Source organism: Betta splendens, chromosome 12 (assembly GCF_900634795.4).
Source record: "Betta splendens chromosome 12, fBetSpl5.4, whole genome shotgun sequence".
NCBI lineage: Eukaryota > Metazoa > Chordata > Actinopteri > Anabantiformes > Osphronemidae > Betta > Betta splendens.
Genome location: NC_040892.2, coordinates 11,737,525 through 11,753,126, shown reverse-complemented (window position 1 = coordinate 11,753,126; position 15,602 = coordinate 11,737,525). Strand labels below are relative to the sequence as shown.

At 51.4% G+C, this 15,602-nt stretch overlaps 3 protein-coding genes across 3 annotated transcripts; 1 reads left to right on the top strand and 2 right to left on the bottom strand.

Annotated features, from left to right (window-relative positions):
* Positions 1-215: 215 nt before the first annotated feature.
* On the top strand, positions 216-6,691 carry dqx1 (DEAQ box RNA-dependent ATPase 1). The gene is made up of 12 exons (XM_029168131.2): positions 216-453; positions 1,450-1,803; positions 2,611-2,804; positions 3,047-3,464; positions 3,866-4,174; positions 4,245-4,344; positions 4,435-4,590; positions 4,719-4,910; positions 4,994-5,119; positions 5,275-5,465; positions 5,575-5,765; positions 5,973-6,691. Exons 2-12 carry the CDS (start codon positions 1,468-1,470, stop codon positions 6,160-6,162), a joined length of 2,403 nt encoding a protein of 800 aa, XP_029023964.1. The 5' UTR covers positions 216-453; positions 1,450-1,467; the 3' UTR covers positions 6,163-6,691.
* Positions 6,692-6,903: 212 nt separating this feature from the next.
* On the bottom strand, positions 6,904-12,874 carry smyd1a (SET and MYND domain containing 1a). Its single transcript, XM_029168133.3, has 10 exons — positions 12,612-12,874; positions 10,133-10,309; positions 9,849-10,062; positions 9,469-9,599; positions 9,286-9,324; positions 9,016-9,202; positions 8,854-8,946; positions 8,392-8,555; positions 7,232-7,400; positions 6,904-7,162 (listed from the first exon to the last, which is right to left on the bottom strand). The coding sequence occupies exons 1-10, from the start codon at positions 12,746-12,748 to the stop codon at positions 7,013-7,015; spliced, it is 1,461 nt and encodes a 486-aa protein (XP_029023966.1). The 5' UTR covers positions 12,749-12,874; the 3' UTR covers positions 6,904-7,012.
* A 614-nt stretch (positions 12,875-13,488) lies between these two features.
* Positions 13,489-15,198, bottom strand: spra (sepiapterin reductase a). Its single transcript, XM_029168142.3, has 3 exons — positions 14,818-15,198; positions 14,179-14,469; positions 13,489-14,084 (listed from the first exon to the last, which is right to left on the bottom strand). Exons 1-3 carry the CDS (start codon positions 15,137-15,139, stop codon positions 13,894-13,896), a joined length of 804 nt encoding a protein of 267 aa, XP_029023975.1. The 5' UTR covers positions 15,140-15,198; the 3' UTR covers positions 13,489-13,893.
* Positions 15,199-15,602: the final 404 nt, after the last annotated feature.

The window sequence follows — 15,602 nt, the reverse complement described above, 5'->3', positions numbered from 1 at the left end:
TCCCTTCGCTCTTTGTGTAGTAGCTGGGATTTGTCTCCGGGAGGCGCAGCTCACATTAAATACTGAACATAGCATCAATGAAAAAAGAGATAGTTTCATTTTGTTATATAACGAACATGCACTAAATGTGTTTGTTTGTATTTATACACTCGATGCATTCATAACAAATAAATACTTGCTAAATTTAGTTAAAGACAAAACCTCAGTTTTGTCTTTTCCAAGAAGCCGTGAATGCAACACAAGGTTTGACAGCTCGACGCCCAAACATGGCGGCTGGAAGCTAAAGCAACCAGGCAACACCTGCGCCTGCTATTATAACTGTCAGCAACCAGGAAGTAATCAGAGCCATAAAGACTCGCGGATGCAGAAAGCGAATATCTGCGCTTGTCTCGTGTGAGCTGCGGCTGAAGGCAGCGAGGAGTAAGCGGAGCGTCGCGTCGCCATGTCACACAGGTAGCCGGACCCGTCCCGACCCGACCCGTTCCTTGCTGCTCCGTCCCCGTGTGCCTTGCTCATTTCCTCGTACCCGTGTCCTGCTAGTGTGACGTGATGAGCAATGAGAGCTAGCGTTAGGAGTTTAGCATAACGCAACACACGGCTACGGTAGCTCAGGTGTCTTCGGTGATGACGTCATAGCACATCGGGTAGCGCCTGAGCGCAGTCGCCGGCCTCGACGGGAGCCTTTGTTTTGTCCACGGGGACCTGACAAAAGTCCAGTTCTGGTTGTGAGGCAAAGGTGCCACCGGGTCCACTATCTCACTCAGCACCGTTGTTCACCTGAGCCGGGCGAGGCATCAGGTTCAGCTGGAGGTTCAGGTTTTTACCTGAACACGGTCAAATGTGGGTCCGTCTCTGTGTCAGTGTGAGACGAACTGAGCTGGGAACGTTTTGCTCCAGGACTCATCCACAAACACTGAGTGTGGCTTTGTTTATCAGCAGCACTAAGTCACATGCAGCAGCGTCATGAACGCTGCTCGTGCTCTCACACCAGGACGCCTTCAGGTCTCTCCATGAACAGACTCCACAGATTTGATGCCATACGTTGTACAGGTTTGCATGAGGCTATGAACGTAACATTCAGTGCATACGTAGGACGACCTTTGACCCTAACATTCATTGTATACGTAGGACGACCTTTGACCCTAACATTCATTGTATACGTAGGACGACTTTGACCCTTGGTCTGTAGTTAAGCACAGTTCAGGCTTAAGGCCCTGACTCCCAACTGTCATTGTATGTGCTGCAAACTATGTAAAGGATCAAATATGGTGTAAAACGGATCCAGATACTGTAACTAAAACTCTGAATGGTCGTAGAACCGGTGGCGTCAGCCTCCAGTGTGTCACCACTGTGGCTATGTAGCCTGAAATGCTACAATCTGCTCCCTTCACCAGAGCACCCTTGTCTATTGGGCTTGGTTTTAATTGGACTCCTTCCTCCTGTTTCCAGGTAACCCAGCGTACTGTGATGATGTCATCTCCACCACCAGCAAAGCCCGGCGCGTCCCTCTCCCACTGGGCTCCCCTGCAGCCCTCAGCAGCCCTCGACTCGGCGTCGGTGTCTTCCCTCCTGTCGGGGGAGTTCGACAACGAGGCGGATGCAGGGAGAGGCGAGGAGGACGAGCTGGGAGACCTGGAAGTGAACCCGTACGATGGGCTGCCCTTCTCCTCGCGCTACTACACGCTGCTGGAGGAGCGGCAGCAGCTGCCCGTGTGGAGCCTGAGGCGGCGTCTGCTGGAGCACCTCGAGAGCCACAGCATGGTGCTGCTCAGTGGACCCAGCGGCGCCGGGAAGAGCACCCAGGTAGGCAGAGGCCCGCGGGACCAGGACTCAGCACCACAAACAACAGAGTCATCCTGAAAGTTTGATACAGTAACATCACCTCTGTCTGTTAAAGTTAATATGATTGTACCAATGATGAGCCTTGAATGAATGAATAATGAACCTTGTTAAATCTGTGTTTTCATGATGTTCTGCCATCAAGTGGCTAAAGTAAAATATAATACAAACAATGTTACCTGGATCATAATAATAGTTTAAAATCACTTTATATTGTGCCAACTAACAACAGGCACTTTGCTAAGTACAGAAAGGTCTGAGAAGCAAAAAAGCCGTAGAGAAGCTGACCAGTCCATCTACATGTACCAGCAGCAGCAGAGAGGAGAAAGTCCCTTTAATGGAAGAACCCTGGTCCTAAAGTAGGAGATGGTTCCACAGAGGAGCTCGGTAGCTGTAGGCTCTGCCTCCACCCAACCTGTGGAACCTCTAGAGCCACCAGTAGAGCAGCTCTGGGAAAGAAGCATGAGGGACTATGAGGTCTGGAACAGGATGGAGCTGATCATTAGGAGCTTTGATGTGAGGAGATGCAGAGAAGCAGGTGGAGCAGAAATGTGATCTCTGTTCCTGAGTCCAGTCAGACTCTGACTCAGACTCAAACTGAGTAGGGAGTTCCAGTGGTCCAGCCTGGAGGGAAGTAATGATGGAGTCAGGGTTCAGCATCACTCTGACAGAGGAGGCTCCTGGTTTAGTGATGTTCCTCAGATGTTTTAGAAGACATCCAGACATGAGGATCAGCAGCGATGACTGCCGCCGTGTGCTGTCGTCCCTCAGGTCCCTCAGTGGTGCGTGGAGTACGCCTCGTCCTTCGAGTTCTCGCAGGGCCTGGTGTGTTGTTCTCAGCCCCATTCGGTGGCAGCGGTGAGTCTGGCTCTGCGTGTGGCCGATGAAATGGACCTGAGCCTGGGTCTGGAGGTGGGCTACCGGGTGGCGCACGACGACAGCTGCACACCTGACACCCTGCTCAGGTGAGAGCGAGTAGAGACAGGGGCTCACATCTGGTAACACAGATAAATCTGAAATATGACACTGGCTAAAGGTGTATTTTTAAAGGTGACCCATAATTTTATTGGCTCATAAATATTTAAACCAATATAAAACAAAAGGTTTAATGACTTGGCTTCAATTCCCATAGAGATTATAGATTTTTTTATAGACACCTCCTCACGTTCACAGCGAGCTGTAACTGAGTGCTTCCTGCCTGGTCCAGGTTCGTCAGTGACGCCCTGCTGCTGGAGGAAATGATGTCGGACCCTCTGCTTCACCACTACGGCGTGGTGGTGTTGGACGAGCTTCAGGAGCGCACCGTGGCCTCCGACGTGCTCCTCGGGCTGCTGTGCGACGTCTGCCTCCAGAGGCCCGACAACTTCCGGGTGGTTCTGCTCGCGTACCCCGCGCTGGCCCCCGGCCTCGCTGCCTTCCTCGGACCCTCCGTCCCTCACCTGAGCCTGGACGACCACGATCCCACAAGCGGCCACCAGGAGCTGAAGGAGCGGAGGGCGGTGGAGACGGTCTACAGGGAGGTGCCGTCTGGAGGGGAACCCGTGGCCGCCGCTTGTCGTGTGGTGTTGGACCTGCACAGAAGAGACGAGGACGGAGATGTGATGGTGTTCTTGGCCAGTGCCCAGGTACAGATGTACACACTGGATCAGACACACACACACCGACCACTAAATGCAAAGTCTCTAATGACATTCTGCTGTTTCGGTAGAGTTTTATTACTGGACATTATATTTGGTGGTTTCATGTTTTGGGTATTAAACGACCGAGCCTAAGCAGTGGGTGTAGATGTCTTCAGGGTAGGAACCTCATCTCATGTCTGACAAATCAAACGGGTCCAACCAGTCTGTCCCACCTTTGTCTTGAGGCTGAATCTGGGACACTTCAGCCTCACCACGGAGAACAATGAGCCGAGTCCACACCGACTCCCTCTGTGTAAACATCACCTGGTCCCGGACGTGCAGTCAGTCATGGGTGTGTCTCTGCGTTGACCCTGCCGCACTGTAACACGCGTCTCTGTTTCATGCAGGAGATAGACGGATGTGCCGCCCTGCTGGAGAAGGAGAGGCTGACTCTGAGTCCTCAGCTGGGTTCCCTCAGGGTCCTCCCCCTGCACGCAGGGCTGGGCGCGCTGACTCAGCGGGTTTATGAGTCTGACCCTGAGGCTGCTGCCCTGAAGGAGACCTGCAGCTCCAGCGATGGGGACGGGAGCTCTGCTGTGGCGGCTGAAGGCCCAGGGGTCCGGAGGAGGGTCATCCTCACTGATGCGTTGGCAGAGGCGTCCTTCTCCCTACCAGCCGTCCGCTATGTCATAGACACAGGCCGTCAACTCCATACAGTAGGTTCATCATTGCTTCGGACTGAATTACTCACAGGGACACATTCAAATTCACCTTATTCTACCTCAGGTTTACAACCCACAAGTGCGAGCAAACTCGCAGGTGCTGAGGACGATAAGCAAACTGCAGGCTGACATGCGAGCTCAGAGGGTAAACAGCCAGCTTCCAGGTGGGTCAAAGGTCACGTCCCCGCGTGCTTCTGGGACGTCTTCATGTTCCTGGACCTGGATACGACCCGTGGTTTCTTGTCCATCTCTAGGGCTGTGTCTTCGTCTGTACCCCCAATCGCTGTATGATGGGATGGCCGAGGCTCCGTGTCCTCGCGTCACGGAGGAAAACCTCAGCCACTTGGTGCTGCTGCTCAAGAGGCTGGACATCGCCGACATGGGGCAGTGCAAGTTTCTGGACAGACCAGGTACCAGCCAGCAGACCTCTGAGGGTTTAGTTCAGGCAGAAGGGAACAGGCTGCTGCGCCTCACGTCACGGTACTGGCCCATGTGGGCCACAGAGCGGCGGCTGATCGGCTGTGTTCCCCTTTTCCAGCTCCCGAGGCTCTGATGCAGGCGCTGGAGGACCTGGACTACCTGGCAGCACTGGATGATGACGGCAACCTATCAGAGGTGGGAATCATAATGTCAGAGCTGCCCCTGCAGCCGTCGCTGGCTAAGGCTCTGATCGCTGCCTGTGAGTACGACTGTGTCGATGAGCTGCTCACTATAGCTGCCATGCTCACTGGTAAGAAACGTCCCGCTTCACCGTTTGATGTGTGCATTTAATGCAATCATAGCTCAGAGTTCTGTGAACCTTCTCCGTGGCAGCTCCTTCTTGCTTCGCGGTGGCAGATCCGAGCAGAGTGGACGATGCCGTCACGCACTGGCAGCCTCTGATGCACAGTGAAGGCGACCACATGACGCTCATCAACATATACAACGCCTTCATGAAGCGTAAGGAGCTAAATGATGAATCATAGCGAGGTCTAAAGCATCAACATAATCATGTTAATGTAAAGAGTCTTAGTCCTGAGAGTCAGCAGCAGCAGCATCATCCTCCTCTGCAGCAGCCCCGGGTTTTAAGTCCGTATCATGGCATTTACCTGTAGATAACCAGGACGAGGCCTGGTGCTCCACCCACTCCCTCAGTCACGCCTCCCTCCGTCTGGCTGTGGTGATCAGGGCTGAGCTGCTGGAGGTGCTGCAGCGGATAGAGCTTCCGGTTTCCCCACCGGCGTTCGGATGCCAAGACAACTGCACCAACATCAAGCGCGCTCTCATCTCAGGCTTCTTCCTCAAAGTAAGGCCTTGGCTTTTCTATACTAGCGGCGTGGTGTATGTCATACTGAAACTACTGTAACAAATGTGTATTGATGTTCAATCTTCTCTTTCCCGTGACATTTCCCCAGGTGGCTCACGACGTGGACGGCTCCGGTAACTACCTCCTGCTGACCCACCGCCACGTGGCTCACCTGCATCCCTTCTCCTCGTACCGGTGTCGCCAGCCTCGGCCCAGCCCGCCCAGCTGGGTCCTCTACCACGAGTTCACCATCTCCCGTGATAACTGCATCTGCATCGCTTCCGACGTCCATCCTCATATGTGAGTCAAGGAGCAGAGTGGGTTAAGCGGACACTAGCTTGGTTTACTATGTCTGTGCTGCATTATAAAACTAGAGCAAGAGATTAGACATCCTTAGACATTGAGCCAGGCACCAGCCACCAATTTATGTTTGACTGAATATAACAGGGCACAGACCCCAGAACGCTTTCCCCCTTGTCACCATTGACCATGTTCTGTCCGCTACAGGCTGGTGGAGCTGGCCCCTCAGTACTACCTGGGAAACCTGCCAGCGAGTGACGGCAAAGAGCTGCTGATGGAGCTGAGGCAGAGTCTGGAGAGCGACGGGCATCGCGACGAGCTCAGCACGAGTCCAAGAGACGGTGAAGAGGCGGGAGAGAGCGGCCGGTCCAGTACCGAGCTCTGTGTTGTCCAGTGAGGCTTCGTCTGTCATTCAGTGGTTTTGGAATTAAAATGTTCCACCCGCTGCTGAAGAACACTAATGTACAGTACAGTTGCAGTCGGTGCAACTGTGACAAACGTCATCGCTGCTCGTTTGAAGCTTTATTTGATTGGGTTTGATTTGACATTCGAATAATTTCCAAACACTCTTGTTGAGGACTGTTAACACTAATAGCGCAAAATAGATGAAGGGAAACAGCAAAAATAGGGAGGTTGCGTTTTCTGCTAAAGCAATAAAACACTGTGTCGCGACCTTTGACCTCTATGCAGATGCCATTTACAGGACATGACTGGGTTCTCAGGGATCACAGCATCTGTTTGCATCTTTTTATACAGTTTGTATATGTTTGATCTTCATTTTCCTTTTTTGTGAAGTGGAATATTTTAATAGGAAATGAGCTTTTAATGAAAGTATTTTAATGTTTGAACTGGCCTAGCTGATTGCTCACTTTATACCCACTGTCTATAAACTGCTCTGCGTTGTATTAAAGGTAAAGTTCTGTTCAGTTTGGGTCAGCATTTCAGCCTGTGTTCCGTCTGCTTACGGCACCACGAGTGGACCTGGTTTTGTGTTGTCTCTATCCTCCCTTGTGAACTTTTCCACCATTTACTTCTCATTGGATTGATCGATATACAGACACATGACTTCATGTGCGATGGGTGCGTTTGCTGCTCTGAACATTAGCTGGAAACACATAAGACAGAAAAGACAATGAACTCAGCACGTCTCTATGTATTGTAGACACTGTAAATACATCCACACGCCATAACTGGTGCAGCGACAGGTTCTGCATCAGTTATGGCCTGTTCTGTGCCGGTGAGGATGATCACAGCTTGCGTATGGAGCCTTTGGACTCTTCAGCAGAGATGCTGCAAGCGATCGGCTGCTTCTGGAACGCCGCCTCCCTCATGGTGTGGTAGGCGTCCTCATCCTGCCTGAACATCTTCAGCTCCAGCTCCGTCTGCGCACGGATGGACTGGGGGAAGGAGGAAGCGTGATCAGCTGCTGTTGGAACAGATTGAGAGTGAAGTGTGGCGTCACGCACCTCCAGGTCCTTGGTGATGGAGTGGTTGGGGCCGTGGGTGACCATGAGGAGGCCGTAGGCCTGGCAGATCAGGCTGTGGCCCTCCTCAATCTGGCCGGCGTGCCAGTGGGTGACGCCTGCACGCATCGTGGCCATGCCCAGCTGGGCGTTGTTTGGGTGGTACAGCTTCCTGTAGAGCGGGACACTGAATGAGTCTCTACCTGATAATGATAACGGTGGTGACGTTGTCAAGTTAGAATGCGCCTCAATCACTGAATTCATGATTCCCTGTCCACTCCATGGCCGCAAGTCAAACAACTAGACATGCAGTCTTTGTTGACCTGGTCAGAGGTCATGTGTTGTCCATGATGGACGTCAGCCTGATTACGCCTCTGCAGAGTCCAGTGAACACAACACCCCAGACCACCGCAAAGAACATCAGCCAACAATAAGCAGAGGATGAGCACATGGTCGACTGCTGGTGGGGTGTTATTCTGTTAAATTATGATGAAGAATATAATTAATATTATGGTGATGATGATGATTCAATTTAATTCAATTTTATTTTTATGGCATGAATTCACAACAGTTATCTTAAAGCACGAATCCCACTTGAAGCCTTAAGATGTAGCTACATACAGATAAGTGTACATGTAGTTATTTGCTATGTTTATATTTATAGCATGATGATGATTCCATCAGAAATACCTGGATCCTGTTCTGTTCGGGGTTCAGATCCATATGTTCATGTACCCAAGGTTTATTTATTGATCAGATCCCAAACCTCAAAAAAGGTTTATACACTAGACTGGTTACTTTAACCTTCATTAAGCACCTCTGGTCAAGTGAGGATGCGGATGCTCAGTCAACTGCAGGCTGGAATGTTTTAAACCTGGATCAGGGAATAAAATATTAATGATACAAGACCAGAGTCCGCCACAGTAGAAACACAGAGTGGAGGAAATAAAGAACCAGGAGGAACGACTCAGGAGATGCAGTAAAACCATCAGATGAATGAAATCCAAGCATTTCCAAACCTGGAGATCCAGACAAACAAATATCATCTCATCCTACAAGCCTGATTGTTCTTTAACGCATTAAACATTATAATCTGTAAATTATTAATAAAGAGCAATTATCTGTTAACGCATGGAGATGATGGTTGCCGGTGTTGAGCTCACCTGTATCCCTCCACCATCCTGTGGGCGTAGCCTGCGGCCTCCGTGAAGGACCTCAGGTACGAGAGCGCCTCGCTGGCCACGCTGAGCACACGCAGCTTGTACAGGTGAGTGTCGGCCAGGACGTTCTCCTGCTTCTCCAGGCATTCGTGGCACAGCTTCACCACCTGACAGAGGACAGATGGAGAACATCACGTCTCTGCTTTGTCTGAGCAAACCTCATCTTGTACCATCTTCTGTCTGTGCTGCTCTCAGATCAGATAAGCTCCCTCTCGCTTCTTTCCTGTCATTATAAAAGGTTTCGCTGTCACTGACCACTGCTCCACCTAGTGGATCGGTGCGTCATTACACCCAGGAGGCGCCTAGTTAACGTGCATGAACTCCGTCAGACTGGGGATCGGGCCTCCACGCTCATGCACGCTTCAGTCAGCAGAACCACAGACACGTTGAGGTTTGGGTTTGTACCTCGTGGTAGTTCCCGTTAATGCGACACTTCTCAATCCTCTCCAGACACTCTTTGCTGAAGGCCGTCACCTCCTTCACCTTGTCGGCCGCGGGCTGAGGACACAAAGAGGAACCAATCAGCCGCCTGTGCCGCACCTCATGTCTTTACTGCAGCGCACTCACTTTGCTGTCTGCAGCGGCCATCATCAGGTCGTCCCTCGTGTGCTGGCTGCAGTGCTGGCAGGCGCACTCGAAGAAGAATCGCTCCTTCAGCTTCTTCCTGCGTTCAGCAGACAGGTCCAGAAAGTCCACGTAGGCGACGGTCAGCTCCTCGCCCTCTGGGATCCTCCCCAGGGCTCGCAGCTCAATCCTGGAGACCCGCAAACGCAGTGAACACAATGCATCCGTCCACGAAGGCGTCGGCTCCTCTGCTGAACGCAGAGTAACACGTACCTGCTCTGAGAGTGGAAGGCAGCGCTCACAGCCGACTGACTGCAAAACAAAGGCAGTTCACATAAAACCAGGAGCTCCTGCCTTTAATTCATTACATCGCACAGAAAAACAGAAACTGGGTGGAAGTGCTATGAATGTACAATCACAGGTGAACCCTTCGCTTCCCACAGTTCCAACACCTACTTGCCGTGGTTGAGGATGACAGTGCAGTTGGGCCAGCAGTCATGGTTGACCAGGCAGAGGTTGGGGAAGAGCCCCATCCCAACAGCCCGCAGGCCTCTCTGGTCGCTGAGCGTGAAGGCGTTGCACTGGATCTGCAGGGACACAGGACGGAGGCAAAGTGAAGGGGACACGTCGTAGGAGGTGTATGTATTCGCTCAGGCTGTTTAAAGGTCCCATATTATGCTTTTAGCTGAGCTGAGTCTGAACGCTCTGTAGACTCAGGGGGCACGTCTGAAGTCCTACATCCACCCCAAACAGAAACCTAAGGGCTGTAAAGGTGCATAACAGGGGACCTTTAAAGCTGCCCACAGAAGCCTGACAGAAGAAGAACGTGTCCTAACGATGCCAAAGATCTTGGAGATGTAGTCGACGGAGTGTTGCTTCCTCCCACAGGACCAGTACTCCAGGAAACCGTACACGTCGGTCCTGAGCCGCTCGCGGTCGTCGTGGGACATGTCGGCCACGTGGTCCTCCAGCTGGTCCACCGGGATCAGCTGAGTGTCCGACGCCAGGCCCGTGCTCCTGTGTATGCGCCACAGCACACGAGCTGCCAGACTGGACACACGGAGAGAACACCTCAACACAAACATCTGCTGTGGTGCATTCACTGACCACTGTCGCCTACCGGACGCTCTGGCTCGGCGCAGTGATGATCTTCTTGATGGCTGCACATTCCTGCTTGTGTTCCTCCCAGCATGCAGTCTGGCACGTACGGTCGCAGTAGTGGGCAAACTTGCACTGAGCACATCTGTGCAAGTTGGCCTTCTGCCGGAAACAGCTGTGGCAAACCTGAGTGGCCAAACTGACAGACGGAGGGATTAGACAGACAAACGTAAGCACCCAGAGAATAATCAGTGGTGAATGAATGACAAGGAGGGGCTGCGTAGGGTCAGATGTGCAGCAGTGTTAGTGTCAGTATGGAATCTAATCATTGTGTGATTGCTTTGAGTGTTTATACAGAGACTAATATATATATTGACTGGGTGAGAAAAGAGGAAAATCTGAAGTTTTAAAGGTGGAACAATGCATTTGTGCAGATTAGAGTCAAACTTAACCTCAAGGTTTGTTACATGTGTACTAGATTTAATAAATGTGTTTAAAGATTTGATCTTAATTTGTGTTTTAGGACAAATGACCAGAATCAGAATCAGAAAACCTTTATTGCCAGGTCCTGTAGAGCGAGGACGAGGAATTTGACTTGGTGTTGGCAGGTGGTGACCAATGCAGTGCAGCGCAGTCAATGCACTGCAATTTAGGCGATTGTAGTAAAAACGTCGATAGCGCAACACCTGCTCAACAGACCACTGACGTTTATTACCTGAGATTCAATTCCAAACATTTCAAAAGAACAGCTGAGCTGGAGCTTGCAGAGTTTGGCTTCAGGTGGAGGTAAACTGTAGCATAAAGCTCTGTCTCCTAATGGACAAAGACCAGTCACCAGTAATCAGTCCCCAACCGTCAGTCACCAGCCATTAATCAGCAGTCATGAGCCATTAGAGAGCTCTGTTGGACATTTGTCCAAACACTGCAAAGCTCTGACTTAAAGGATTTTTTCCACCATGTGAGGGTGAACATGGGATGAACCATCGCAGCCTGCAGAAAAAAAACCTCAGAGCATCACTGTGTAACGCTGACTTCAGCCTCGTTGTGGCAGGAGAGTTCCTCAACACTGTCCGGGTTACTGTCCCTCCACACGAGGGCATTTATTACATGAGCCAATATATGTGGACTCTGTCTGCAGCCTGATGAGTTACAGGATCAGGTAAAGATGCATCACCAGCCTTAGAGCCGAGGACAAGCCCAGACCACAATGTTTGAAGGAATCACATGCCCTTTACTGCAAGACGTAAAGTGAGGCCTTTACCTGTAGGACTCATTAGTGACCACTAACCAACCACAAACATGGTTAAAGGCCTATTGGCTGTCTGAATGCAAAGCTGTATTTCCTCAGGTGTGGCAGACCCCGATCACGTCATCCATCAGCTGGATGCTTAGTTACACACTCTGTTTAGCTCTGGCTGCAGATCTGTGCAGTGTCTGGATGAGAGGAGACATGAACACGCTGCCGTGTGTAAACACTGCGCTGCTCGTCCAAAGGTCGGTGAACAAACACAGGCCAACACATGCTTTTAAACTCTGGCTGAGGATCATCGGCCTCGGGTTTAGCGTCACCCTAAGGTCCATCTACACAAGGATGGAACCATGTGAGCACCAGCACACATCTAAATTAGGTCGATGGTCTTACTAGTGGCTACTGGCTCTTATACAGCTTCACATTCAAGCACAGAGCAGCCAGAAGTACAAACGTCTGGATGAGATGCCACAGGGGCAGCAACCATGAGGCACATGTTGGAAATTAGATAGTATTTGCCTTCTATTTTATATGTAGAAATGAAACAATGATAATTTCAAACATATGTAAAGGAGAGATGTTGGTCAAAGATGCCACCAAAGTTCCTCACCAGAACCTGAAGCTACTTCATGTCATCTACAGTAACTACAGGAAACAGTCTGGACTGTAGGTATTTGGTATTGGCACATCCAGTATTTGATGTCTTTAAGTTTGAATATGAATTAATTAGTTTTGAATATATGAGCAATGAAAGTTTATTTAGAGTTTTCTAATAATATCACCTAGTACAGACTGAACAGGACCGGACCAAGCAAAGAACCCTGCAGAACTTAAGCCTGTAATTCTATAATGTCTACATGTCTCACAGCAGCAGCAGTCAGTGAAGTAGCTCAGATAGTGAAAACAAACACACTGATCTGCAGTTGGACTCTGCATGAAACCTTCAGGGTAAACAGGTACAGTGGTTCTGACTCCTACTGCTCTTCGTCCGGCTCCTGATTTAAATGCTGCAGCTTTATAAAGCACAGATGTTGCTACAAGGCTTTGGAGGTTCCCACCGATTAGGATCTTCTCTATGCATGCACTGAAATCACCAGAGCATCAAATGCTATAGCTCGACATAAAAGCGTGGTTCCGTAACTACAAATGTGTGGTCACTGAGCACATTAACACACAGTCCAACCTGCACAGACGCCCCGAGGTCAGAGAAGACACCTGAACCCCATGGATCCCAGCAGGAGGTCTGTCTCACCTGTCAAAGACCACAGCCGCGAAGCTGGGCTCAGCAAACACCACTTCCCCGGGACTCAGCTCCTTCTTGGCCTTTAGGCCTCGACCTTTGGCCCCGGCATCAAACAGAACAACGCTCTCCATGTTCCCTAGAGTCATCGCGAACGCAAGCCCAGGCTCAGGAAGGAGGCGGCTCAGGATGAGGAGCTGCACAAAGTCACTCTGCCTTTAACCCAACTCCTGCTGCAGCCAAAAATACGTCCATGACGTCTCCCAGCAGCGGCACTGGGAGACCAGAGCTGGATGGGGGGAGCTGAGGCCGTGGGCGCCGTCCCTTCTTTGGGCTCATTCCTCATTTGGTATTTTGGTCCGTGGCAGCTGCGTCTGTCTGTCAGGGACACAAGCTGCTTAAACAGCGTCTGTGTGTCAACACCAACCTACGACTCTATGAAGACAGCACTGAGTCTGCAGCCCATCCTTCACCCAGAGGCTTCATAAAACATATTCAGAACGTTTAGTTTCTGTACTTCAGCAGTGACCATGTTCAGTCGCTGCAGGGAATCAGGTGTGAGGACCAAGCACCAGTTTGACCTGACACCATGATGCTGTCAGGACGATCACAGGTCACGTGGGGTCAGAATCACAGAGGAAGTGTCATCTGAGGCCCCGACACACATCATCAGCCTCCGGTGACCAGGACACGACACAAACCGCAACCTGTGTGTGACGCTGGAGTTCTGGAGGCGACGTCGTCTCCTGAGCTCAGTGGATCCATCACACACGCATGGAGGCCCATCAGTCCTGGTGCCTGGGCCACATGAGGAGGAAAACCAGGAAAGCAAACTTCCCTCCATTCAGCAAAACAAACGGTGGAGTCACAAAACCTCAGACGCCTCAGGTGGAATCAGTTTTGCTTTTATTTCTGAATGTACAGTTCAGTTGCACTGTAGATGGAACCAGGTTTGACACATGGCTTCCTGTCCCTCGCTGCTTCTCAGCACCATCTTTGAAGTGGGTTGTTTACAATAGAAGTTCCTTCACACCACAGCAGCAGCTCTGGTCATTCAGACCATGAGATACTGTAATCTGGAGCGACCACCAGACAACAAACAGCAGCTCAACAGTCATCATGTCGTTCCATCTGTCAGTCACAGGAAATGACCCTTTGCTTTGGAATGTTCTGAATGTAAACACTGACCAGCAGACATTACGTCTGTGATTTGACCATCACATTAAAACACTTATATGTCATCATACGGAATCACAATTTCAAGAAGGCACGTGAAACGGCTCGGCGGCCGCGTCTAAACGTCGTAGATGTCGACGTGAGATCCTGACGTGAACTTGTCCTCCAGCAGCAGCTTCATCAGCTTGGCAGAGGACTCCTCGCAGCTCAGAAGCCGCCCCTGAGCAAACAGGTCTGAAATCATCTGCTTCATCTTGGGATCAGCTGTCGTGGACCTGGCCTCCGTTTGCATGGCCGTGTCCAAAGGCCCTGATTCAACACAGAGGAGGCGGACGGACACTAATGTCACTCAGCCCAAATGAGCTCATCATTATCCAGCTGTTGGCCAGCTGTTCCTCCTCACCTGGTGCGTAGCTGAGCACGCGGATGTCGGGCTCCTCTTCCGCCAGCACCCTGAACATCATGTCCCGGGCAGCTTTGCCGGAGCAGTACAGCACCCAGGTGGGGTAGGGCTGCACGGCGCACAGCGAGGACACGTTGACCACGGTGCGCCGCAGCCCCGGGCGCCGCGGGAACGCCTGCAGCAGCCGGGCGGTGAGGCACAGGGCCGAGCTCACGTTGAAGGACAGGTAGGAGTCCACCTCGGCCATGCGGGTGAAGCTCTGGGCGCAGCGGGACACGTCCCCCAGGGAAGCTGGAGCACAGGGTGGAGCGGGTTTCATCAGATGGGTTATAACGTTGTAATAACACATGTAGTAAATGATGTTATTACACAAGTCTGAATCCTCTGTGGTTTATTTAAGTTACTGTAAATATTTAAACGATATGAAATATAAAAATAAGAAATAATTAAAAAAGATTTTTTTTTTCTCTAAAGCTGCTGGGAACGTTTGCTCATATCATGCATTAAACTTCAAGTTGAAATATCCCGAAGTAGAAGTAAAAGGTGTGAAATGACAGTTCTGAGTCTGTCAGCAGAACCACGTTTGTGACCCCGTCGTCGCCTCAGACATCTGTCGCTATTGACTCGGTTCTGCCTCACCTGCGTTGTTCACCAGAACCATGTGCTCGATCTCCGCCGCCGCCGCCGCCTCCTCCGACGCCTTCACGGCTCTCTCCACTCCGTCCGTCTGCGCCAGATCTGCCTCCACGCACTTCACCGTCAGCCCGGTTCCGCCTGCCTCCGGCCGGGCCAGCTCCGCCTGCAAAGCCCGCAGATCGTCGACGGACCGGGCCACCAGGACGAGCACCGAGCCCGGCCGAACCAGCCGGGACAGGTCCACGGCGACGGCCCGGCCGAAGCCTCGGGACGCGCCGGTGACGACGCAGAGCGCGCGGCCCAGGTCTCCGCCGGACGACGACATGTTGCTGGGTCAGAGACGCGCTCTCACTCGCTGGATGCCGTTCCCGGCGACGGGCCGCTTATCGCCACCTCCCGGTGTCAAAGAGCCACTGTCTGTGGGGAAAAGGCCCGAACAGAGGGTTCAAATCCGGCTGCGGCAGAATCATTCTAACGTTTGGTCACATCGTCACTTTAACATAGTTGCCGTTTAACTCATCACAGTCAGAATCAGAACCTTTATTGCCATGAACACAGAAGGTTTCACCACTTTAGGGATTTGCTTTGGTGATTTGGTGGAGCACAAAGGACGCGTTGTTCTCATCCAAACACAAGGAGCTGCGTTCAGTTTATAAATAAATGAATCAGCTGAACTAGCCAGCTATTTCAGGTTCAAACAGGACCAAACGAGCACACTGACCCAACAAGACAAGTGTGTTCATACAGTGGCTGCTGGGTCCACTGCATTACGACCCAGGTCCTGGTTC